Consider the following 25,219-nt stretch of genomic DNA (forward strand, 5'->3'; position numbering starts at 1 on the left):
ATGTGTCAGTTTTATATGAAATGCTTAATCTAAAATGAGGGAGCCAGGCGTGGTGGCATATGTCTTCCATACCGGCCATTTGAGAGGAAGGGTAAGGTAGACCCTGTGAGTTCAAGGTCTATGCAGTGAATTCCAAAACAGCCAGTGAAGTTCTTAAATTGTAACTACGGTGTGGGCGTGTCTATGGAGAGTACTACAGTGTGGGCATGTCTGGAGAGTAAAGATCTCTGCCAGTATCATTAATGTCGCAGAACTTAACAGCAGATTCTTCTAAAATGGAAATCTTCTATCTTATTCTTAAGATTCATAAGAGAAACTCCCAGCTACTTAGATATCCCTGCCTTTTAAACTTGTGAGCAAATAATTTTTTCTCTGTGTTAGTAAACTCCTATACTCCCTAGGAAGTGGAAGGAGGAAGATCAGATCAAGGCGAGCCTCTACTACAAATGAAGTCTGAGGCTGGCCTGGGCTGTATGAGTCCTTTGTGCCTATCTCAGATACACAGCAACTCTGCTTTGGCCTTGATTTCCCTCTGTCCAGTCTCAAAATGCATCTGCTTTCTTTCCTTAGTAATCACAACAAAACTGTGTCAAGTCCTCAAGTCCCAGTCTTCAGAACAGCAGTCTCAGTGTGCTCGTGTGTGGTGTGGGTGTGTACGTGTTGTGTAGAGGAGGCTAGAGATGGACAGCACATATCTTTTCTTGATCACTCTCAGTCTTAATTGTTGGGCAGTTAACTTGAAGATGACCGACTAGCCAGTAAGCTTGAGGACTCTCCACATCCCCAGTGCTGGGGTAACAGACTTGTGCCACTTTTATGAGGTTTTTAGGAATCCAAACTCATAGGTCCCTATGTTTCTGCCATCTCCCCAGTCCCCTAGTTTATGTTTCTAGTAAATTAAAAGATACTAAGTACAGGAGAGGAATGTGGGTTAAGTATGGTCAAAGTACATTATATGGGGCTGGAGAGATGGCTCAATGGTTAAGAACGCTTGCTACTCTTCTAGATGACCAAAGTTCAGTTTCCAGCTCACAACTGCCTGAAAGTCCAGCTCCAGAGGATCTGACACACTTTTCTGGCCTCCATGCAACACATGTTGCACAAAAACAGACACACACACATACAGAGGTATGCATAAGTTTAAGTTTTTTAAAAAACTTTAAAAAATACATTGTATGAAATAATACATTGCATGAAAGATTAAAAATTATAATATTTTAAGAGCGTATTGAGTGGACATGAAGTAGTATACATTCTTAAATCCAGCACAGAGGCAGGAGGCTCTCTGAGTTGAAGGCCAGTATGGTCTCCATAGCGAGTTCCAGAACTACATAGAAAGACTTTGTCTCAAAAAATAAATTAAAAATTGAGAGAGAGAGAGAGGGGGGGGGGGAGGTGGGGTGAGGGAGGGAAAATATTAAGTGCCTTTTTACAGGCATTAGCTGTTCTTAACCTGTAGGTCGCAGCCCCTGAAGACCATTGGAAAACATAGATACTAATGTTATGATTCATTGCAAAAGCAAAATACAGTTATGAAGTAGCAACAAAATAATGTTGTGGTTGGGGTCACCACACCATGAGGAACTGTATTAAAGGGTTGCAGCATTAGGAAGGCTGAGAACTGTGGTCTAGATGGACTGTTCATCTTTATGTGTATTTACCTCCTTTCTGGAAATACAAAAAGTAACATGCTTCCTATGCAGTATTGAAACTTAAGCAAAAGGATCAACCATCAGTCTAATTATGGGTGCACAGTAAAGCTTAGTTGTGACCACACAGAAATCTTACAAAGTCCATGTGACCATGAGGTCAGGGTCTATAGCTTAAAGGCCTAGAATGGCCTCTGACATAAAGGTCAGAAGGCCATAAAGTACATGTGACATCTCTCAAAAGGATAAGTAGTGGTCTAGGAAGGGAAGAGTCTGGCATAATCATTCTGGGGAATTTGGGTGAGGTCTGCCTCAACAAATAGCAAAAAGGTCAGCAGGTCGTTAACAAACTCCACTCTCAGATTTCTGGACGGAATGCAGGTATTTGATTTTTAATCCTCCATTGAGGAAACACCCTGCACGATTAACATTTCTGGTTCTCCTAGTCCTTATCTGTGAGTACAAGAACCTCTGTACCCCCCAATGTTCTGGGTATAATTGAGAGACCCTACATCTATGAGTAAGGTGCTCATTTCCTGAAATTAAGGAAAATCCTAACACCAGCTTTAGGTTCTAAACACACATGCATGAAACCATAGATGCACATATGCTCATGTGCACATGTGTGCACACACACACTGCACTCACACATGCAAACATTTATGCACACACATACACACAGCAAAGAAAACAATCTAGAAGAGTTTGTAGTAAGCCAAATGTGGTGGTACATAGCTCTAATCTCAACATTTAGAAGGCTGAAATAGGGGGCTCATGAATTTAAGACCAGCCTGGGCAACATAAGTTTGAGGCCAGCTACATTAATTGGGACTGCCACTCCCCAAGAAAAAAATGTTCAGAAGGGCTAAAGAGATGGCTCAGTGGTGAAGAAGTCTTGTTCTTACAGAGGACCTGAGACTTCAGGCCTTCACACTGTACCTACATGTATGAGTGTGAGTGTGAATACACACTAGATGATGATGATGATGATGATGATGATGGTGATGTTGAATAAGTCTGTTTTAAGAAATCCAAGCTTTCTGCCCTGTAGCTACTTGCTGGCATCCATGGTCAACTGCACCATATTAAACACCATGATGGCAAGCCCTTTGGAGACATCACCGAGCCATTGGCAGAAAATGATCCAAAGACAGCAGAAAACTACTGTGCTTTGAGCATCAGATAGAAAGGAAATGGCTAAAAAAAAAAAAAAAAAAAGAGGTTGCTTTTCACAGAATTATTCCAGAATGCATGTGCCAGGGTGGTCACCTTACACACCATGATGGCACTGGTGACAACTGGGGAGAAATTTGAGGAATTTCATCCTGAAGTGTAGAGTCTTGATATCTTCTTCATGGCAAGTGTCGTACCAAACACAAATAGTTCCCAGTTTTTCAAGTCTGCCAAGATGGGGTTGTTGAGTGGCAAGCATGTAGTCTTTGGGAAGGTAAGCATCATGGAAGCTGTGGAGACCTTTGGATCCAAGATCAATGGGAAGATCATTGATGACTATGAACAGCTGTAATTAGGCTTTAGACTCACACAGCTTTCTCGGCAGACCACATATCCATCACTCACATGGGAGGAGTTTAGGTAATGTCCTCTTTCTCAATTTGAGTGGATTTGCTCCCTTATTATGACCTGTCTAAATCTTTCGCATTTCTGTTTCAATTAAATGTTTCATTCTACATGTATTAGTTTGCTACCTATTTGTGTGTGTGTGTGTGTGTGTGTGTGTTCCAAGCTACATGTGTAGATGTCAGAGGACAACTTGTGGAAGTCACTTCTATCCTTTCACCATGTGGACTCCAGGATCAAACCCAATTGTCATACTTTGTAGAGCTTAATTGGTAAGCTTCTGGCCAATGAGAATCTTTGCCTCAAAATGGAGATGAGTGAGTTTCTGAGGATGACATAACACTGGAGGTTATCCTCTCACCTCTACATGTATGTTCACACATGTATCTTTTAAGTTCAAGGACAGAGATGGAAAGATTGGCCAGTGGCTAGAGCACTTGCTACTTGATCATGAGGATTTGAGTTCAGATTCCAGCTCCCACTTTAGGCAGCTCACAACTGCCTATAACTCTAGCTCTAAGGGATCAGATGTCCTTTTCTGTCATGTTTGGGTACCATATTCATGTGTGCATACACTTACACAGACACACAGGCCCATAAACACACAGGCACAAAGAGTCAAGGTTGATGGGCAATAGTTCCATGTCCCTTTAATTACAGCACTCAAATGTCAGAGGCAGGCGAATCTCTGAGTATGAGGACAGTTTGGTTTACAGAGTGAATTCCAGGACAGTCAGGTCTACACAGAGAAACCCTGTCTTGAAAAAAAAAAAAAACACCCTCCCCCCCAAAAAAGTGTCAAGGTCACCTTCAGCTATATAATGAGTTTACAACAGCCAGCCTGGGTCACATGAGAACCTGTCAAAATAATTTTTATAAAGCTCTCAAGGGGCTGAAGAGATGGTTCAGCAGTTAACAGCATTTACTGTTCTTGCAGAGGACCTGGGTTCAGTTCCTAGCGCCTACATGACAAAACTGTTATTAACTAGTTCCAGGAGATCTGACATACTCTTCTGCCCTCTGTGGACACCAAGCAGCAGCAGGTACATGGTACACAGACACACAGGAAAAACATATAAAATACATATAAAATACAAATAAATCCTTACAGCAAGCAGCTCTTTGTTTTCTAATTCTATATTGGCAGCATCGGGGTCATGTGAGGAAAAACCATGGTAGAATATTAGTGATAGGGAGGATGACAAGAAAGAGACAACCCGTGCTGTCAGTCAAAGCCAGGGCTGAAGCCTCCCAAGACACATCATCAAGAGGAGATCACCAAGGAAGCTACCATATAATCATAAAACATGCCCATCTCAGCAAACAATCTCAACATAGAAATATGAGAAAAATGAAAAAGAAAACATTAAATGAATTAAAGAAGGCAACATATGATCTGAAAGAGAACAGACAGAAATCACTGAGGAAATGAGAAACTTAAAGGTCAGATGGAAAAAGTTAATTGATGGCCTCAGTAACAGATTAGATAAAACAGGAGAAAATAACAGCTTGAAGACAGCTCTTTGGAATTGTTAGTGTCAGACAGAAAGAATAGAAGAGAAAGCATGAAGAAGAATTGCAAGAGTTTTGGGACACCCTTAAAAAACCAAGTATTTGGATTACTGGCACACTGGAGGGAGAAGGGTTAAGGGCTAGGGCCACAGAAAACCTCTTCAGTAAATAACAGTACAAAACTTCTGAAATCTTGGAAAAGACATAGACATAGGCACAAGAAGATCTATGCACTCTGACACACATGACCATAGAAGTGTGTCATCATGACCTGTTATATAGTAAAGTTGTCAAAAGTGCAGGACTAACCAAAGATTACCACCTGCGAGAGAAAAATGTCAAGTACCGTTTATAGGTAAATACATTAGACTAACGGCCTCTGTGCGTCTGTGAGTGGTTCTAGAGATTAACTCTAAGGATTTACCTTATGTTCTCAGCCCTGATAAGATATTTTAAGGCTGGAGATGTAGTTCAATAATACAGTATGATTATTAAATCAGGCAGTCAACATACCCATTACCTCATATCTCTCAAAAACACTGTACAAGCTCCACACACCTAACCACCTATAGTCACCATGACCTAGATTAGATTTTCAAAACTTAATCAATCATGCCCAGCTAAAACTGTATACCCATGGCCAACATCTTGCCTGTCTATCACATTCTAAGCCTTGACAACCACAAGTTCATTCTTTACAAGTTCAGTATTTGGAGATTTTATACAAATAGGAATATATATATATTCCTATTTGATTTGTGTGTATGCATAATACGTGGGTGTGTGTGTACGTGTGTGTATGCACATGTTCTAGTGTGCTAGTATGTACAATGTATGTGGGTACCCTCAGGAACCAAGAGAGGGTGTTAAAGCCCTTGGGGTTGTACTTACAGGTGATGATGAACCATCCAGTGTAGCTACAGGCAGATAAGCTTGGATCCTCCAGAAAAACATGGAGCACACATATCAACTAAGTCACCCCTCCAGCCTTCACTGGACTCCTCTTGCTCATCTTGCCGAAACCACTGCTCACACAGTATCAAGCATGATGACAGTCTTGGTTTGTGTTTCATTGCTATAAAGAGACAACATGACCAAGGCAACTCTTATAAAGAGTTTAACATTTAATTGGACTGGCTTACAGTTTTCAAGGTTCAGTCCATTATCATCATGGCAGGAAACATGGCAGCAGTCAGGCAGACATGGTACTGGACGAGCTGAGAGTTCTACACCTTGATCCGAAGGCAGCCAGGAGAAGACTCTGTATTCCACAGTCACCCAGGAGGAGGGTCTTATTCCACACTGGGTGGAGCTTGAGCATAAGACCTCAAAGCCCACCTGCCAGGTCTCATCGATAAACAGACTTTGTCATTTATGAAGAAGTACAAAGAGCCCAGGAAGGGGAAGAGGAAGGACACAGCAGCAAGTGTCTCAGGTCTTCCACTGCTCAGCCAGATCTGCTCACCTCTGAATCAGAACTAAGAGCCCTGGATGGTGAAGACAGGGGAGACTGTAGCAAAGGACCCTGAATTCCAATCATTGGTCCAGTCATTGAAACCTGGGGAAGAACATGAAGAGGAAAGACTGCTTCTCTGGAAAATGCTCCCTGGGGTCTGTTAACATTCAGGGACATGGCTTTGGAATTCTCAGTGGACCAATGGGAATGTCTCAACTGTGTTCAGAGGGCATTGTATATGGATGTGATGTTGGAGAATTACAACAATCTATTCTTTGGCGAATCATCACATATGTCATATAGATGAGAAGGTCTTGGATCAAGGCACATTTGTCTACGAGCATGCGAATATCCAAGGGAAGTCTTATAAATGTAATGAGCTTCTCAAAATGATTCAGGAGTTCTCCCAAGGTACACCTTATAAAGCTAACCTCGGAGATGCCTCTGTTGAAGCATCAAACCTAAACAGACATAAAGTTAGGAAGAATGGAGACAAATCTTGCAAATTTAAAAACTGTAAACTGTTGGAATGTGTATCCCGTCATTAGTCAATATCAAAACTCCACATAAGAAAGAAAGAGGACAACAATGCAGAGTAGGCAAAGGTTTTTGGCGCTGAACATAAATGTAACTTTAATTTTTTTCAAGCCTTATTTTAAATGATGGTTCTTAAATGCTTTAGCATCCCTTTTAGCCCACCACCCACCAGAGGGAGTGGAAAAAAGATACGGGGGAAGTGAACCTGTTTAGAAAGGTTCTTTGGAGCAACTCCCTTCTGGGTTATCTGGAAATCAGCAGTTAGTTCACAGGTCAGCAGCACCAGCCCAATCTCTCGCAAATGCTTCATTGCCGGCAGTCCAACTCGATAGAGTTGGGATAGCAAACACCAACCAGTAGTGGTGGCACTACCTACAGGAGACAGCCAGGCCTCGGCCTCAGCACAGGTCAGCAGTAGGGACCAGGAGGAAAGCAGGGAGAAGTTCTTGGCTCTGCCTCTCTCAACGGAAGCAAAGATCAGAGAAGACTCAAGACCCACAAGCATTTTACAGCGAGCTCTTTAAGCAAGCCTAACTCAGCCTCCATCACTGTCATCCAGTCCTATTTATACCCTCCAAACATCACATGTCCTCCACAGGTCTTGCCTCAACACTTGCATGTGTCTCAGCTGACATCACTCCGCCAATCAGTCCAAGTCCCCGGAAGTGGCAAGAAACTACAGCATATCATCAGGAAGTTTTTGGTACATTTCTTTCTACAGAGTCCCAACAAATGCAACTCAATTATACAATGTAAGGCGGAAAAATACATGCCTTGTTGGAGAAGAATCATTCATCATGTATCCTTTCATGTGCTTGCTTTAGTAGAACATCCTTTCTCCTGTGTCTACTTCAGCTAAACGTTCCTTCATGTGTTTGCCCCAGCAAAACACCATTGAACTGACTTTCCAAAGAACCCTTAAGTTTCCACTTCACATAAACTCATGCTGAAACTAATAGTGGGAAGAAGCCACACAAATACAAGACATGTGTGAAATGCTTCGAGATGTACCCAAGCCTCGGGAGACATCAGAGAAATCATATAAATGTACAAAATATAGTAAATCCTTTTTACATTTGTCACAGCTCAAAGTACATTGCAAAATTCATTATGGAGATATCCCTGTGAATGTATAGAATGTGGTAAATTCCTTTATAATAAATCAGGCTTTGAAAGACATCACAGGGCTGTAGTGTAGTGATTGTGACAAACCCTACTCAGGTCTTAGAAAACATCAGAAAAGATGCATTATGAGTGGAATCAAGGTCTTAGGTCATTCGATATGTTCATTCTATACATTTCTCCAACCTGAGAGGCCTTACAGAACCTATACAGGAGAGAAACCTGTACAATGTGTAATGAATGTGGCAAATCCCATTCCACATCCTCAGCTCTTAAAACACATCAGAGAATTCCCACAATGAGTAAACCTTACCAATGTAATGAATGTGGAAAGTCCCTTACCTGTAATGGCAGTCATAGAGCTCATCAGTGAATTCATACAGAAGAGAAACCTTACAAATGTAGCGAATGTGACAATGCCTTCCCTTTAAAGGCCATCAAAGACAATATCTGGAAACTCAAACAAGAGAGAAAGCTGACAACGTAGTGAATGTGGCAAATGTTTTATCCAGAAAGGCTATCTTAGAATTCATCGGAGAACTCATACAGGAGAGAAACATTACAAGGGAAGTGAATGCTAGAAATCCTTTACCACGAAAGACAGTCTTAGAACTCCTCAGAGGATGCATACACAAGAGAAACCTTGTCAATGTAGTGAATGCAGAAATCCTTGAGTGTTGACTCATCTCTTAATTTATCAGAGTACATACAACAGGGAATCCTTAAAAACGTCATGTGTAAAGGACATTTTGTACCTGCATCTCAGTTCTAAGAATGCATTTGGGAATTCATAGTGGAGAGCGGGTTTCACAGGAAATAATGTGGCATTGCTTTATCCAAGCTTCAGGTTTTATAGCAACACTTGAGGTGCTACACTAGAGAGTTACTAGGTACACGAGAAACTTGTGAAAGTGTTTAATGTTCAAGTCTTAGAAAAATGTCAAGCATTTATGCTGAGGAAAACTGAAAATGTGTCAAGATAGGAAACTATTCATCAAAACTGTTGACTTTGTCGTTGAAACTTTTAATACCAATAAGGGGCTTCTGCTACACCTTTGACCATTTAGTTACCGGAAGAAAGACGCACACAACATTTATATTTACAATAAGCCTTAAACAGCCCAAGATCTGGGCAGATATCTGCCCTCTGGGATATTAGAATCTACTTTCCTAATGATAACCCCAAGTTATTACTTATTATGTTTCATCTGGGCTGCTCTTAACCCTCGGCCAGCCCTCAAGACCATGTTCTCTTGAGCTCACCCAACCCATGGCAGCTTCTCCATTCATGTTCTTCTCCTCTCCTAGTTCTCCTCTGACCCCAAGCCTGGGAATCCTAAACCCCACCTATGTCTCTTCTGCCCAGCTATTGGCTGTCAGCATCTTTATTTACCAATCAGAAATAACATGGGGGAAAGGTCTCAGTGTCACTTGGGTCTACATACAGATTCTCTTATCTTTGGGACAACCAGGTCTTAGGGGCTCAGTATTAGCATTAGAATACGAGCAGCAACAGGCCAACCCACTACACTGTTCATCCTGAAATACTTGCCATTGAAAACCAAGCAGAGGAGCCAACAGAATGTGTTACTACGTAACAGTTTCCAGGAGCCTGAATTGATCCATTCTGAAGCAAAGCTGATGAGGCTGGAAATACACCCCACAAAATTGCCTCAAGAAATCCCCAAAACTGACAGGATCCAGTATACTTAAGTCAAATGAAGAAACACAGACGAATTGTACCTCTTAACAGAGCATTGGACAAACGGAGTCACCCAGATTGTATGCTCTTTAACCTGTAGACATGACTCCAGGTACATACTGTGCTCCAGGTGTGCAGTGTTCCTAAGCTGTATCACATGCTTCAAGTTTCATATTAACAACTGTTCTTGAGTCCTTTGTGCTCTAGTAAGCAACTCTTTCCCCATAGTCCTGTATGTAATGCTAATAAAGCTCATTGGTACAAGAGAAAAAAAAAAGTAAGCATCCAGGCTCACACAGTATACATGTTGCAGCCCAGGCAGGCCTTAAACTTTCTCTCCTTGTGTCTTCACCTCCCAAGTGCTGGGATATGATATGTGTTACCACACCTAGCAATACTTAAGGACCTCACTTCTCCATGGTACAGTTGTCCCTACTCAGTATCACCCAAAAGGGAAGTGGCCTGTCTCAACATATATGCACACTAACATACCTTACTGCTTCGATCATCTTTACGAACAGGGTGGGGCCTGGAGAGTTGCCTTGAGGTTAGGAGCACATGTCACTCTTGCAGAGGTCCTGGGTTTGATTCCCAGCACCCACCTGACAGCTCACAACTGTCCCAAGGGACATGAGACTTACATGAAATCATAAAGGAAAACTTTTTAAGGCCTGCAAGGGGTCAGAAAGATGTCCCAGCAGTTAGAGCACTTGCTGCTCCTGTAGAGGACAGGGGTTTGATTCTCAGTACCCACACGACAAACTCATACCTGTCTGTGACTCTCATACCAGGAGATCTAATATCCTGTTCTGATCTCCTTGGGCACCAGGCATGCATGTTTTGAGACATGGTCTTATGTAGCATAGACTGGTTTCCAACTATAATGTAGCTGAGTTTTTCTTGAACTTCTGATCCTCTTGCATCTATCTCCCAAGTACTGGAATTATAGGCAAAATTATAGGCAAATAAGACGTGCCTGAAGACCTTCTTGAGAGCTTATTTGAAGGTTCTAGCAGGAGAGTGTGGCTACTCTACATACCCTTGGCTTAAGACTGATGGTCCTCTTCCACCAATCTAACTTGGAGCTTTGGAAGGGGCTTGAGTGGAGCAGTGAGGTGGGGAGGAGACACCAGCCTAGCCAATCAGATCAGCCAAGTTAATCCCGGTGATCAACAGATGTCACAGTCAGACCACTTTCATGTCCCCTGTGTCGGGACGAAAGGAAACCCCCATTTCCCCAGATTCCAAAAGGCAGTGCTAGACTATAGGAGGATTTCTGGGGGTTAGATAAAATCCATACCTCAGGAACCTGTAAAGCCATTCCTCTCCCCCACCCCCGTTACCAAACGAAGTCATTTCCCTTATTACTGACAGAAGGGACAAATGACTGTCTGTGGTGCCTATCATCCTAGTCCTTCTCACCTCCTCCCCTGCCCTAAACTCCCTCCAGCTCATGGGCTTCCTTCTCCCTAGCCACCCATTCTCCCTATAACCCTGCTATTTCTCTCTCTCTCTCTCTCTCTCTCTCTCTCTCTCTCTCTCTCTCTCTGTGTGTGTGTGTGTGTGTGTGTGTGTGTGTGTGTGTGTGTGTGTGTGTGTGTGTGTGCGCTCTGCTCCTGCTTCTCTCATGGGCAGGTCCAGCCTGCTGCCCAAGTCTCATCTCATTCTTTCTTTCCCTGCTCTGGGCCCTTCCAGATGTCTCTGGCCATTCTTTCTCTCTCACATCTACAATAACAACCTCCCCTTAATCATGTGGTCAGTTTAAATACCCCCCAAGGCCTTAGCCCTAGCATCTTCCCTAAGCCTGGGTTCTGTGTTGTTATCTATTTGTTATTTTGGTGTTAGAACTCGAACCCAGGTCCACTTACATGTTAACTTGCTTTTTGCCACTGAGCCATGTTCCCATTCCCAGATTTTATTCTTATTTTTAAAGCACCTCTAGTGTCTAACATGAAAATATTCATTTTAGAGGTCTCTATACATTTTAAAGTTTGCTCATTAAATGGGCTAATGTTTCCCTTACTTCTTAAAAAATACAAAGAAATGTATGTGGTTGCTCTACCTTGTCTCAGATGGGCAGCTTCTGGTTGAAATTACCAGCCAGTTCCTTCCTGATGATCAGGAACCAACCCAAAATAGCAGCCATGTTTCTGATTATCAATCCTGTGTCACCTATTCCAGGAATGTGGCTTGCTAGTCTAAGACTCAACCAGCAGTCAGCACTGCTCAGACCAGCAGAGCAGAATCTCTTCATCCTTTTTGTATTTCTTCTTTTTGTTTTGTTCTGTTCTGAAACAAAAAACAAACAGAAGGAAAAGAGCCCAAGAAAAGGCACAAGAAATAGATATATATGCAGAGACACATTCAGGAATCCCATGAAAACAGAAAACCAGAAGTCATAATAAATATGCAAAAACTTTCAGGGTAAATACATTTATATTTATTTGTAGGATATATATATATCGTATCTCATATATATTTATATGAGAGATATGAGAATATCTGTATATTTGCTGGACAGTGGTGACTCACACCTTTAATCTCAGCACTCAAGAGGCAGAGGCACGTGAATCTCTGAGTTCAAGGCCAGCCTGGTCTTCAGAGCAAATTCCAGGACAGCCAGAGCTACATGGAGAAACCCTGTCTTGAAAAACCAAATAAACAAACAAATAATAGAATAAAATAAAAGTAAAAAAAATAAATTTTAAAAATAAATCTGTTACGACATTATGAGACAAAGAACCTCCAAAGGTTCCCTCGAGCTCATTTTTCTGTTAGCCATCTTCCTCTGGCCATGCAGACTAACCTACTTACTCCCATAGTAGCTGTGTGAATTTGCACTCCCAGCAGCAGTGGATAAGGGTTTCCCGACTCTGCACCCTCGCCAGTGTGAACTGCCGTTTGTTTTATTGGTCTTGACCCTTCTGGCCAGTGTAAGTTGAAATCTTAATGTAGATTTTATTTGCATTTCTCTGTTGGCTGAGGATGTTGCGCATTTCTTTATTTTTCTGTATAATAAATGTTTTTACTCACTCAAAAATTGTTTAGCTTTTATTTTTGTTATTTTTTAAAAAATTTTATTGGATATTTTTTATTTACATTTCAAATTTTATTCTCTTTCCAGGTTTCCTGTCCATAAGCCCTCTATCCCATCCCCCTCTCCCTTCTTCCATGAGGGTGTTCCCCTCCCCATCCACCCCCCCTTTCCTGCCTCCCCGCCCTGACATTTCCCTACACTGGGGGGTCCAGCCTTGGCAGGACCAAAGGCCTCTCCTCCCATTGGTGCCCAACGAGGCCATCCTCTGCTACATAAGTGCTTCTCAGCCATTGGCTTTTCCTCTCTTGAGAATTCTCTGTTTACATCTGAACATTTTATTAGGTTATCATTTGTTTCCTTGATATCTAGATTTTTTTTTAGTTTATATATATGTGAATATGTAATTAGTAAAAATCTTTTCTAGAGGCTGTCACTTTGTCCAAATGACGGTGTCCTTTGCCATGTAGAAGTTTCTCAGTGTCATGAGGTCCCATTTATTGTTGACCTTAGTGTCTATGTTAGCCATGCTCTATTCAAAAAGTCATTTCCTGTGTCAGTGAGTTCAAGGCTAGTCACTGATTCTCTTCAATAAGATTCAGTGTGTCTGGTCTTATGTAGAGTCTTCCGTCCATTTGGAGTTGAGTTTTATGCGGGGTGATAAGGATGGATCTATCTGATTCTTCTCCATGCAGCTGTCCAGTTTGACCATTACCATTTGTTGTGGATGCTGTCTTTTTTCCACTGTGTATTTCTGGCTTCTTTATAAAAAACCAGGTGTCTATAGGTGTGTGGATTTATGTCTGGGTCTTTGATTCTATTCCATTGATCAAGATGTCTGTTTTTATGCCAGTGCCATGCTGTTTTTAATACCATAGCTCTGTAGGACAATTTGAGTTTAGGGTCGGTGATGCTCCAATGGTTCTTTTATGATTCAGGATTGTTTTAACTATTCTGTAGGGTTTTTTGTTTTTGTTTCTTTATTTTTTTTTAAGATGGATGGCATTTTATTTATTTATTTATTTATTTTTGGTTCTTTTTTTTCGGAGCTGGGGACCGAACCCAGGGCCTTGCGCTTCCTAGGTAAGCGCTCTACCACTGAGCTAAATCCCCAGCCCCTGTTTCTTTATTTTTTGTTGTTTGTTTGTTTGTTTGTTTTATGGGTACGTGTATGCATATGTTATTGTGTGAAAATGAAAATTATCCTTTCAAGATCTATGAAGAACTGTGCCTGAGATTCTCTACTATATTCTGTCGGTGAGGCTTGCCTCTGAGGTTCCTCTTCAAGTTTTTCCTTTCCAGATTTCCCTCAGTTTGGGCTTTCTTTATTGACTCTATTTCCTCTTTCAGGTCATGACCTGTTTTATTCATTTCCTTCTAATGTTTGTGTCTTCATAGATTTCTTTGGTGGAAGAATTGTGGTGGAATTTTGATGGGGATTGCATTGAATATGTAGACTGCTTTTGTCAGGATGGCCATTTTTACTGTGTTAATCCTACCAATCCATGAGCATGGGAGATCTTTCCATCTTCTGAGATCTTCCATTTCTTTTTTCAGTGTCTTAAAGTTTTTTATCATACAAGCATTTTTCTTGCTTGAGTAGGGTTACCCCAAGTTAAAAGGTATTGTTTCTCTGATTTCTTTCTCCATTCATTTGTCATTGGTACAGAGAAGGGCTACTGATTTTTGATTTGTGGATTTTTTTTTAAATCCAGCTACTTTGCTGAAAGTGTTTATCAACTGTAGGAGTTCCCTGGTGAATTGTTAGGGTCACTTATGTATACCATCATGTCATCTGCAAATAACAATACTTTGACTTCTTCCTTTTCAATTTGTATCCCCTTGATCTCCTTCATGTGTCTCATTGTTCTAGTTAAGACATCAAGTAGTGTACTGAATAGGTATAGAAAGAGTGGACAACTTGTTCCTGAGTGTAGTGGGATTGCTTTGAGCCTTTCCATTTAAGTTGATGTATCATATCACAAAGTCTACTTTAAGGTCCTTGGTTTGTGCTTCAGCTACATTATATTTCTCAGGACCTGTTAGAATAAGGTTGCTGGACTCTGGTAGGTATGTATTATCCTAACTGTTCTTGCCTGTGGCTTTTATGGTGGCATTGAGGCATCTGGATTTGGGACGATTGCAGTTCCGGGTACTAATATCTGGTCTTGTCTTTGTAGGGTGGGTGTTTTGTTCTTTGGTTTTTGTTGCCCTCTCTGGTTCTTAGGACACTGTGGTGGCTATGTGCCACCTGGTAGGGAATGCAGACGGGACCTTGCTAGCTGTGGCCATTGGGGGTCCCTGGCGAAGTGTGTTTCTGGATATTGGGAGTTGTAATTTAGGAATAGAGATGTGAGAAGAAAGGGAGGGGACACAGGAGGAAGAAAACAGTATGTTCCACCAGGATCTGCTTAATCCCCTGGGATTAGGGGCAGAGAGTGTGAGGAAATGTCTGTTACCAGGCTGAGGATGAGACTGGGAATTGGAAGCAGAGAGGGAGGGGAATGTGTGTGTCTATGTTGGGGGGTGAGACTGCGGGATTGGATTTGGAGGAGAGGAGAGAAGGGTGAAGATTCTCAGTCTACCTGCTTCCCTGCCCTGTGTGGCAGGCAGGTTAATGCCTGCTGGACATGGGGTGTTTTGGTTATGTTTTTGAGAAAGGGTCTTACTCTGTAGCCAGGCTGGCTGGGAACTCATGATGATCCTCCTGCTTCAGTCACCACCATTCTGAACGCTACAATAGCCCTCTACACTCAGTTAGAGTTGGTTTTTTCTTTCTTTCTTTTTTTTCCTTTTTTTTTTTTAACCTCACTTGAGTTTGAGCATTTGATGCCCACACCTAAAGGAAGTTCTTACTCAATACTCATTTGCTTAGAGCCAACTGGCAGCAAAAGGAAGTGTCAACATATCCTCCCACTTACAACTTAAGCCTTTCAGCTTTCCAACTGTTACCTGCACACCCACATCCACCCTTTGGAGCCTTCTTGCTCTCTGTTTAACATTAGACCTTGATTTACTTAACCTCTTGCCTAGAGATAACAATCTGATACCCACACACAAGTATGTACCCACAAAAGTTCACATCTGTGTTTATCTTTTGCAAAGGACAAAAGATAACAGGCCCGAAGAGGAGGAAGAACAAAAGGAAATGGAATCTGGCTAGACTGAATGAGGCTACTGTCCCCTACTCCTCGGTGGGGTTTACCTTTTCCTGGAAGTAGATGGTTCCATTGCTGCCCTCAATAACCTGCCCTTTTGTGTAGCTGTCCAGGATTGAGTGGAAGACCAGTCATGGTTTTCCTTCCCTATAGAAAACTAATCCTACAGGCAGAGGCAAACAAATCTCTATGAGTTAGAGGCCAGGTCTTCATAATGAGCTGCCGGCTAGTGGAGATATGTGGTGAGACCCTCTCTCTCAAAAAGGGGGGACTTGAGAGGGAGGGGAAAATGATCCTTTTTGGGGTGTCACCAATTCTAGCTTTGCCAGGACTCAGTCATTTATTTAAGCAAACCATCTCTGGGGTAGAACAAAACCACTGGAGACAAAAAAAAATGGGAAAGAGAACAAACACATGTGTCAGACTCCCTCCATTCCCAACTTTCGTTTCTAGAAGACCTCCTTGGGGAGACAGCTTCCTGGCACTGAAAAATCCTGACCACTGTCCTTGAACATGAGTGCCCGAAGGCAGGAATTACAGGACAGGGCAATCGTCAAGATAGCTGCTCACTTACCGGACCTCATTGTCTATGGAGATTTCTCTCCCGAGCGGCCGTCAGTGAAATGTTTTGATGGAGTTCTGATGTTTGTCGATATTTCAGGCAAGTGCCAGAGGGATGCTTGTTTAATGTGGGTGAAGTCACATGCAGGTTGTGACAGCAGTGGGGGAGAGGGGCGCCATTTTCAAACTGCTTGGCTGTTAGAGCAGCAGGACAGCTCACCTCGCTGTGCATGCTGGAAATAGAGAATGGCCTCTGACCCCAGATGTCTTTCATCTTCTTCCCCCAGATTTCAGTCACAGGCCTGTCTTTAGGGCATTCATGGTCCCCGTCTGGGACTTCTGGCTCCAGGGTCTCTGCCCCAACTTCATAGCCTGGCCCCCCAAGTCCCACATACATCTCCAACAAACTAGCTCAAGAGATGACCTGCTCCTGTCTACACCCTAATACCAAACAAGCCTCTTCAGAAGCGCTCAGAAAATGTGTGGCCTTCAAACCATGGAACAAAAACTGCCATTATCACTGTTTACACTGGGAGCCTAAAAGGAAGAGATGGCTCTCCCTGACCTCTAGCCTACTAATTTCTGCATGGCTACTGTCTGGCCACACACTAAGGTCATTTGAAACCCTGCCATTTTCAGTGGATCCCAGGGCAGGGCCAGTGAGCCCTCTGCTGGCTGTGCTCGACTCCTAGGAAAACAGCTGCAGTTTCTTTCAGGCTTTACTGCAATGACTGAGAAGTTCAGCACAGCCATGTACATGGACCGAGGAGCCGAGCAGCTGGTGGAGATCCTCAACTACTACATAAGTGCGATAGTGGAGAGTGAGTGTTCTGGGGGGCGGGCTGGGCAGTGTTCCAGCCTGTGGCTCAGTTGGCATCTGTAGTTACTTACCGTTCTTCATATTCTCCAGGAAATGCACACACACACACACACACACACGCACGCACACACACACACACACACTCACGCACACACACACTCACACATGCACACATGCACTCACGTGCACACACACTCATGCACACATGCACGCACACACACACACACTTACACACACTCATGCACATGCACACACACACTCATGCACACACACACACACACACACACACACACACACACGCAAGCCCTTCTTCTGGTCAGTGTCTGTTCTTTCGTTTGTTTTTTGTCAACTTAACACAAGCTAGAGGCATCCGGGAAGAAGGAACTTTGACTGAACAAACACCTTCATCAAGTTAGCCTGTCGGCCAGTCTGTGGGGCATCTTCTTGATTAAAAGTTGATGTGGGAGCTTCCAGGCCACTGTGGATGGTACCACTCCTGGGCAGGTGATCCTGAGTCGTATAGAAAAGCAGTCTGGGTGAGCCATGGGAGTAAGCCAATATATCACTTCTCCATGGTCTCTACTTAAATGTCTGCCTCCAGGTTCCTGCTTGAACTCATGGTTTTCACTGGCCTACACAGAAGGTGTCATGTTTGACAGATTCGTTTTTCCCAAACTGCTATTCTTGCTACCCCCATTCCTTCTCTTCTTCCTCCTCCCTTCTTTTATTCTTCTCCTTCCTTTCCCTCTCTCTCTCTCTCTCTCTCTCTCTCTCTCTCTCTCTCTCTCTCTCTCTCTCCCCGAGACAGGGTCTAAGATTTAGCTACCTAGCCCAATCTGGCCTCAACTCACAGTGATCCTTCTGTCTCGGCTTTGCAAGTCCTAGGACTACAGGCATGTACAACCATCCTACCGAGCCTGATTCTACTTTACCAATGAGTAATGTTTAAGAGTCAGTCGGACTTAACTTTTCTTTATTTATTTCTTCTTCTTTCTTTTAGAAGTACTGATTTTTGGAGGAGACATCCTAAAATTTGCAGGTATGGAAGCTGACTGAGATGGGGAGGGTGGAAAGAAGAAACAAGTCGCCTGCCCTGTTAAAAAGGAGGCACCTCAGGGAGTCATGCTCAGGGAACGGGTTGAGAAATGTTTGAAGCAGCACAAGCTTATGCAATGGCCATGCAAAACACCCTGATCTCCAGAGTATGACTAAAGACCCCAGAGTGTCTCTCTTAAAGGTGACGCCTTGTTGGCCCTGTGGAAAGTGGAACGAAAGCAACTGAAGAATATCATCACGGTGGTAATTAAATGCAGCCTGGAGATTCATGGCTTGTTTGAAGCCAAGGAGGTTGAAGAAGGCCTGGATATTCGAGTTAAGATAGGTAAGTATCCAGAGCTGGGCACGATGGTGTATGCCTACAATCCCAACTCTCAAAAAGCTGAGGCAGGAGAATAGCTAAAAGTTTGAGGCCAGCTAGGGTGACATAACAAGACAGTCTCAACAAAAATAAACTAAAGATTTGTGAAAGAATAGGATCTATAGTAGTTGGGGTCTGGGTCATCACGCCTGGAATCTGCTGGCTTGGCCTTACCATCATGCTTTGGAACTAGGCTAACTAGAATACAATGTTTTGCTCACTCACTAATCATTTAAGAGAACTGGAGATGATCACAATGTCTATAACATAGGCTATTATAAAAGGGAGGTAGACTAGATGTGATGACACATGCCTATAGATGCTTACATTAGTACCACTCAAGGCATAGAGGAAACTATTGTGGGCTTGAGGACAGCCTGGGCTATACAAGGAACCCTGTCTCAAGAAATAAATACTTTTAGGCTTAGAGAAATAACTCAATTTACAGAGTGCTTGCCTACCATGCAGGATGCCTTGGATTTCAAGAACCACATAAACCAGGTATGGTGGCAATGCTTATAATCTTAGCGCCCAGAAAGAGGAAGCAGAGCAGTATACAATCACCAGGGTGTATGCAGCGCAGGTCCAAGAGCACAGCAATGTACAACTTCCTGAGTTCTGTTCCTGGTGCATTATAAACCAGGGGTGATGGAACATGCCTTTGATCCTAACATTTGGGCGGTAGAAGCAGGAGGAGAAGAAGTTCAAAGTTACCCTTGACTATTTAACAAGTTCAAGACCATCCTGGACTATATGAGATATTGTGTCAATAATAACAAGGGGGAGAAGGAGATAATCCCCATCTCTGTTTAGCGTTTACCAATAGCTCACCTACATAAGCTTTGTCTGGTACCTGGCACATAACAGGAACTGAATAAAGGAATTGCTATCACTGTTATATCTTGTTGCTTGTAGAGGTTGTAAATCATTATGTACAATAGAGAGTAGCTTATCATTACACAGATTCAGCAATGCCATAAGACTGATTATCTGTTACTTCAGAAGAACACTATACAGAGGCTGGAGAGATAGCTCATCGGTTAAGAGCATTGGTGGCCCTTCCAGAGGACCCAGGTTCAGTTTCCACCACTCACGTGGCACCTCACAACCATCTAAACTTCATTTCCAGAGAATCCAACTCCTCCTTTTGAGCACTAACAGCACCAGGTGTGCACATAGCTTACATACATAATTGTAGGCAAAACCCTCTTCAAATAAAATAATCTTTTTGTTAGAGGAATGATATACAGTTTAACAAGTTGTAGCTGCAGCACAGCTCAGTGTCAATAACTGGGCTTGTTGAGGACATCCTCCTGACACGGTAACAGCCACACTGGGCTCCGTACTGCACGCCGTTCTCCTGTGATCAGGAGATGTGTATCAGGAGATCCTGTGATGTGTACCAGCCACATGCAGCTCCGACTTGCACAAACTTTACATGCATTCTGTCATTCCCCTCTCATCATGACACCAGGATTTAGGGAACATGGCACCCATGAGAACCACGATTCTGAGAAATGTGGATGATGAGTAACAGCCAGAGCTGTGGGTGGCCCCGTTGGAGACCGAAATGTATGAATGTAGAAATCTCAAACACGGAGGCCAGCAAGGTAGCTGAGTCAGTAAAAAGACTCCACATAAAAGTGGAAGAAGAGGGCTGGAGAGATGGCTCAGTGGTTAAGAGTACCGACTGCTCTTCCCAAGGTCCTGAGTTCAAATCCCAGCAACCACATGGTGGCTCACAACCATCTGAAATGAGTCTGATGCCCTCTTCTGGTGTGTCTGAAGATAGCGACAGTGTAATCATAATATATAATAAATAAATAAAATGTTTTTTTAAAAAAGTGGAAGAAGAGAACAAATTCTACAAAGTTGCCCTCTGTCTCTCTGTCTCTCTATCTCTTTGTCTCTCTGTCTCCTTGTCTCTGTCTGTCTCCCTGTCTCTGTCTCTCTGTCTCCCTGTCTCTCTCTGTCTCTTGTCTCTCTGTCTCTCTTTCTCTCTCTTTCTCTCTCTCTCAGACACACACACACATATACACTCACACACATACTCCCAGTCATACTAATGATAATTTTTTTTAAAAAAGTCACAAATATCAGAACTAATGGGATCAACATAGGTTATCTAATTGATTATTTCTCTTTATTTAACTGTTGTCTTAGATGATTTTTATGCCAGTTTTCAAATTTTCCCAATAAATATATTCTTTAAAAGACCAGCCAGTACAACACTGAATGTGGTTTTTGTTTGCTAGCTTGCGTATTTTTGTTTTTGCTTTTGTTTTTATTATAGGGCACTTAAGTAGGCCCTGAAGCCTTAGCACAACTGACTCCATGATGTAAGCACCATTCTGGCTGTAAAACCTGGCACGTAGACAGCATCACCTGCCAAAACTAAAACAAAGGCCTGACCCATTGAAGTCCACATAGTTCTGGGAAAGTCTCTAAATGTACTAACCTTGTTTCTTAGCTCCTGTCATTCTGCTTCTGGCTAATGGTTGTGGTTAACCAAAATACGTCAACACGTTTTTTTGTGCTTAGAAGCTAATCCTGAGAAAGACTCAGAGCTACGCTGGGCTTCTGAACACCCAGTGTAGTTGCTGGCCAGCTAATAAAGACTTTCTGTTGGCGTAAACCCATGTCCAGCCTTCTCTGGTGACTACCCCACAACACTTTTTTCCAACTTCATTCAGAGAAACTAATGTAGTATACTTCTTAGAGTGAAAATAACCCAGACGGGGAATGGTGGTGCATATCTGTAATCCCAGCGGGTGGGAGGTAAAAGCAGGAGAATCTGAAGCTCAAGTTCAGGCTCTGCTACTTACTGAATCAGAAGCTAGCCTGGGCTATGCAAAACCCTGACTCAAAAAAGAAAAAAAAAAGGCTAATAGGAACCCAAACCCTCATGCGCATTGTGAGGGGCTGGCAGGTTTGCTTTGGCATATTTCCTCTTTCCCTATAGTAAGTCTAAATAGTACTGTGCTTCAGATGGGAACAAATATATATAATACCAGGGAAGTCAGCATCTACAAATGAGTTGGCAGGGGGGCAGTGGTGGGGAGGGGGAGGGAGTGGGGGAGAGGGTTGGATAGGGGGTTGGGGGAGAGTAAGATTGGAAAATTGGTGGTAGTTTGGAGCCCAGCCAAGGGACAGTCACACACACAATCAGCACAAAAAACAAAAATGGAAAACAAACTTTGATTACAGTAATTACAGTAGTTTAAGAGTATTCTGTCATATACAGTGTGTATGTATGTGTATATATATAGATATAGATAGATAGATAGATATAAAATTTTCATACACATGTCATATCTTACAGCATCTCTGTGCTATTATTCAGTTACCAAAACTTCATTTCTCAATTTGAAAACAAATTAGAGGAAGCCATGCATAGAAGCCCACACCTTTAATCCCAGAACTCAGAAGGCAGTTGGATCTCTGTTAGTTCTGGGCCATCCTGGTCTACAAAGTGAGTTCCAGGACAGCCAGGGCTGTGCAGAAAAACCCTGTCTCAAAATATCCCCCATCGAAAAAAAAACGTGTCACCAAAAGGTGAAAATTAGGAATTGTGCTCTCCAGCTTTAAAAGAAGGGGCATTTGGACCAGCTGAATCTAGAAAAGGCATTCTCTGATTTTTATGTAAAATTTTAAAAGTGAGATTTTGCTTAGAGGTTGTGTAGTCACATCTGATTTTTTCCCAAGATCCAGTGCTTCTGGGAAGTAACCCAGAACTTGTTGTGCAAACCCACTGCTTGCTTGCTTCCTTCAGGACTGGCTGCTGGCCACATCACCATGTTGGTCTTTGGGGATGAAACACGGAACTACTTCCTGGTGATTGGCCAAGCGGTGGATGATGTACGCCTTGCTCAGAACATGGCTCAGATGAATGATGTTATTCTGTCACCAAACTGCTGGCAGCTCTGTGATCGGAGCATGATTGAAATCGAGAGGATTCCGGATCAGAGAGCAGTTAAGGTGAGAGTGCACTGTGTCTGCTGCCAGTGTGTGGCAGCAGGCTGAGTCCACAGAGTCAGGGTTAGCTTAAGGGCAAGTTCTGTGGGAGGAGCCAGGGCCGCTGAACCCAAGGAAAAAAATGCTCCTCCCAACCCCTCACTGAGGGTAAATGGAGCTACGGGGTGACCTAGGGACAGCTGGGAGTTGTAATGTCTGAGCCTCATTTATTTGTTTTTTGTTTTGTTTTGTTTTGTTTTTTTTATTGAGACAGGGGTCTCATGTAGGACAAATTAACCATGAACTCATTATATAGTTAAAAGGTGGCCTTAAATTACTTACTGATCCTCCTGCCTCCACCTCCCAACTACCTGGGATTTCGGTGTGAATGGTAGCAGTTATTTTCTCTACCAACAACCTCCTGACACTCACCAGTGGAGTGTCAGCAATTTGCCAGACATGCCCCCATCTGTTTTTGCCTGTTGCTTCCTCATTGTTGGACTAAATTTCTGCATTTTTAGAGGCAAGAATACCAGAGGATGTGCCAGACTCAATGTATCGTATTACAGAGTTGATGATCTTCCTGAGAACATTTTAGGCATTAACACTCTTTGGTTTTTACATTTGTAAGAAAGAAATGGAGAGAGAATCCCTCCTAGGAAGCCTGCACCCATATTCTGAGTGTGTAGTATCCTCTCTCTAAGTGCCCCCCCCTCTCTCTCTGTGTGTGTGTGTGTGTGTGTGTGTGTGTGTGTGTGTGTGTGTGTGTGTGTGTGTAATGCCCATACTTGAATGGATAATGGCCTCCAACACTGTATGCAACTCCGCAGTAAGAAAGAAAGAAAGAAAGAAAGAAAGAAAGAAAGAAAGAAAGAAAGAAAGAAAGAAAGAAAGAAAGGATGGAAGGAAGGAAGGACAGAAAGAAAGAACAGAAAGAAGGAAGAAGGAAATATGGTTTTCTCAAGTTTTATTTGACTTGAAATGTTCAAAAAGAGATAAAGAACAAAGACCTTCAGGGTAGAAAAACATAAACAAATGGCCCTCTGTGCATACATATCAACCTTTAAGGACTTAAAAAGTAATTGGGGAAAAAATAAATTTTTTTCTCTTTTCTTTCTGAGCTAAAAGTTGAACCTAGGACTTAGGAGCTAAGGATACGTCCAGTCTGAGCTATACCCTCACCTTTATACTTTCAACAGAATTTGTTTTTTGGACAGTATGAAGGACAGAAGCACACACATGCTGGGCCAACAGCCTGTCTCACTGAGCTATAGCCCTAGCATTTTGTTTTGATTTCAACTTTGAGGCAAAACCACACCAAGTAGCCCAGGGTGTCCTTGAACTTCCTTCACAGTGGAGGGAACCCTTAGATTTGCTATCTTCCTGCCCCAGCATCTCACATAGCTGGGATCATAGGCCCACACTACTGGCAACTGCAGCCTGCCTAGTTCAAAATTACAGTTTACAAACCCATGATGATAGCATGTTGGTGACATATGCCTATAGTCTTAGCACTCGGGAGCCTAACCTTAACACATTTGAGGCTAGCTTGAGCAAGACCCTGTCTGAAACAACAACAAACAAACAACTAGCTATAGCTTGTGGGGGAGCACAAGGCTCTGTGTTCAGTCATCTGTGGACCTGTGATGTGGCCTTACTGGACCTGGAAAGATAGTATTCACCTTTAACCTCAGCACTCAGCAAGCAGAGATAAGTGGATCTTTGTGAGTTCTAGGCCAGCCTGATCTACACACTGAACTCTAGGTCATCCAGAACTACATAGTGAGATCCTGTCTCAAACACAACACAACAAAACAAAGCAAAACAATATCCCTTGTACTGACAAAAACCACCACTGCTACCAACAGTACTAATAATAGTAATAATAACTGAGTAGGGCTTGGTGGCTCGTACCATAAATCTAGCACCTGAGAAGCCAAGACATAAGGATGGCTAGAAACTGAAGGGCCAGCCTTGAACTTGTACATTCTGACTGGAGAGTGAGACCCTGAATCAAACAAAAACAAAACCCTGAGATGTGCCAGTCGCTGTGTGTTCTGCGCTAGACATTCAAAAGCACACTGTCCTGCTGTGGAAGGATATTCCTAAGGTCATGCAACCTTCAGAATAACAAAGTTTACTGTTTGTTTTGCCTAGGTTAGCTTCTTAAAACCACCCCCAACTTTTAACTTCGACGAGTTTTTTGCCAAGTGTATGGCCTTCATGGATTATTATCCTTCTGGTGACCACAAAAGTAAGTAGCTGCCTCCATGTACAGACAGACCCTCTGCCTCTGTAGCAATCAGCAGGGACATATGCCGATGTCAGCGCCTCTGTGACATGTGGGTACATTCCTTTACACAGCTCCAGCTCTTAACCTTGACATGAAGGAGACAGATTTGCCATTCTTCAGAACAATGTTGAGTCTCTAGCTATCCTCTTCTCCTTGCCACTGATTCTCATCTACCTTCTTCCAAACACTAACAAGACAAAATGCAAAGAAAGCATCCTTGATTCCTAGTTACTCTCTAATGTCTCATAGGTGTGTATATATCTATTTGTGTCATGTCTGTTCTTGTATCTCCTTATTTACCAATAAATATGTATTGCATGTTGTAGTGGTTTGAATATGCTTGGCCCAGGGAATGAAATGTGGTGGTTTGAATATGCTTAGCCCAGGGAGTGTATTAGGAGGTGTGGCCTTATTGGAGTAGGTGTG

The 25,219-nt window shown here is 42.7% G+C and overlaps 1 protein-coding gene and 1 long non-coding RNA gene across 9 annotated transcripts in view; one reads left to right on the forward strand and one right to left on the reverse strand.

Moving 5' to 3' along the window:
- The window catches only part of Adcy10 (adenylate cyclase 10), an 86,345-nt gene that overhangs the window by 4,673 nt on the left and 56,453 nt on the right, over nucleotides 1-25,219 (forward strand). For 3 of the 8 annotated variants that reach the window (XM_063272566.1, XM_063272567.1, NM_021684.1), the window contains 7 exon segments: nucleotides 1,007-1,128; nucleotides 16,202-16,409; nucleotides 17,026-17,130; nucleotides 18,130-18,168; nucleotides 18,367-18,510; nucleotides 22,319-22,524; nucleotides 24,658-24,754. In XM_063272566.1, the coding sequence (XP_063128636.1) occupies nucleotides 16,262-16,409; nucleotides 17,026-17,130; nucleotides 18,130-18,168; nucleotides 18,367-18,510; nucleotides 22,319-22,524; nucleotides 24,658-24,754 (739 nt within the window). In that variant the 5' untranslated portion in view covers nucleotides 1,007-1,128; nucleotides 16,202-16,261. 8 annotated transcript variants of the gene reach the window in all.
- Nucleotides 1,237-8,334, reverse strand: LOC134481587 (uncharacterized). Its single transcript, XR_010057283.1, has 3 exons — nucleotides 8,197-8,334; nucleotides 5,631-5,814; nucleotides 1,237-3,122 (listed from the first exon to the last, which is right to left on the reverse strand). It is a non-coding gene; the product is annotated as an uncharacterized LOC134481587 (long non-coding RNA).

This window comes from Rattus norvegicus, chromosome 13, assembly GCF_036323735.1.
Source record: "Rattus norvegicus strain BN/NHsdMcwi chromosome 13, GRCr8, whole genome shotgun sequence".
Classification (NCBI taxonomy): domain Eukaryota; kingdom Metazoa; phylum Chordata; class Mammalia; order Rodentia; family Muridae; genus Rattus; species Rattus norvegicus.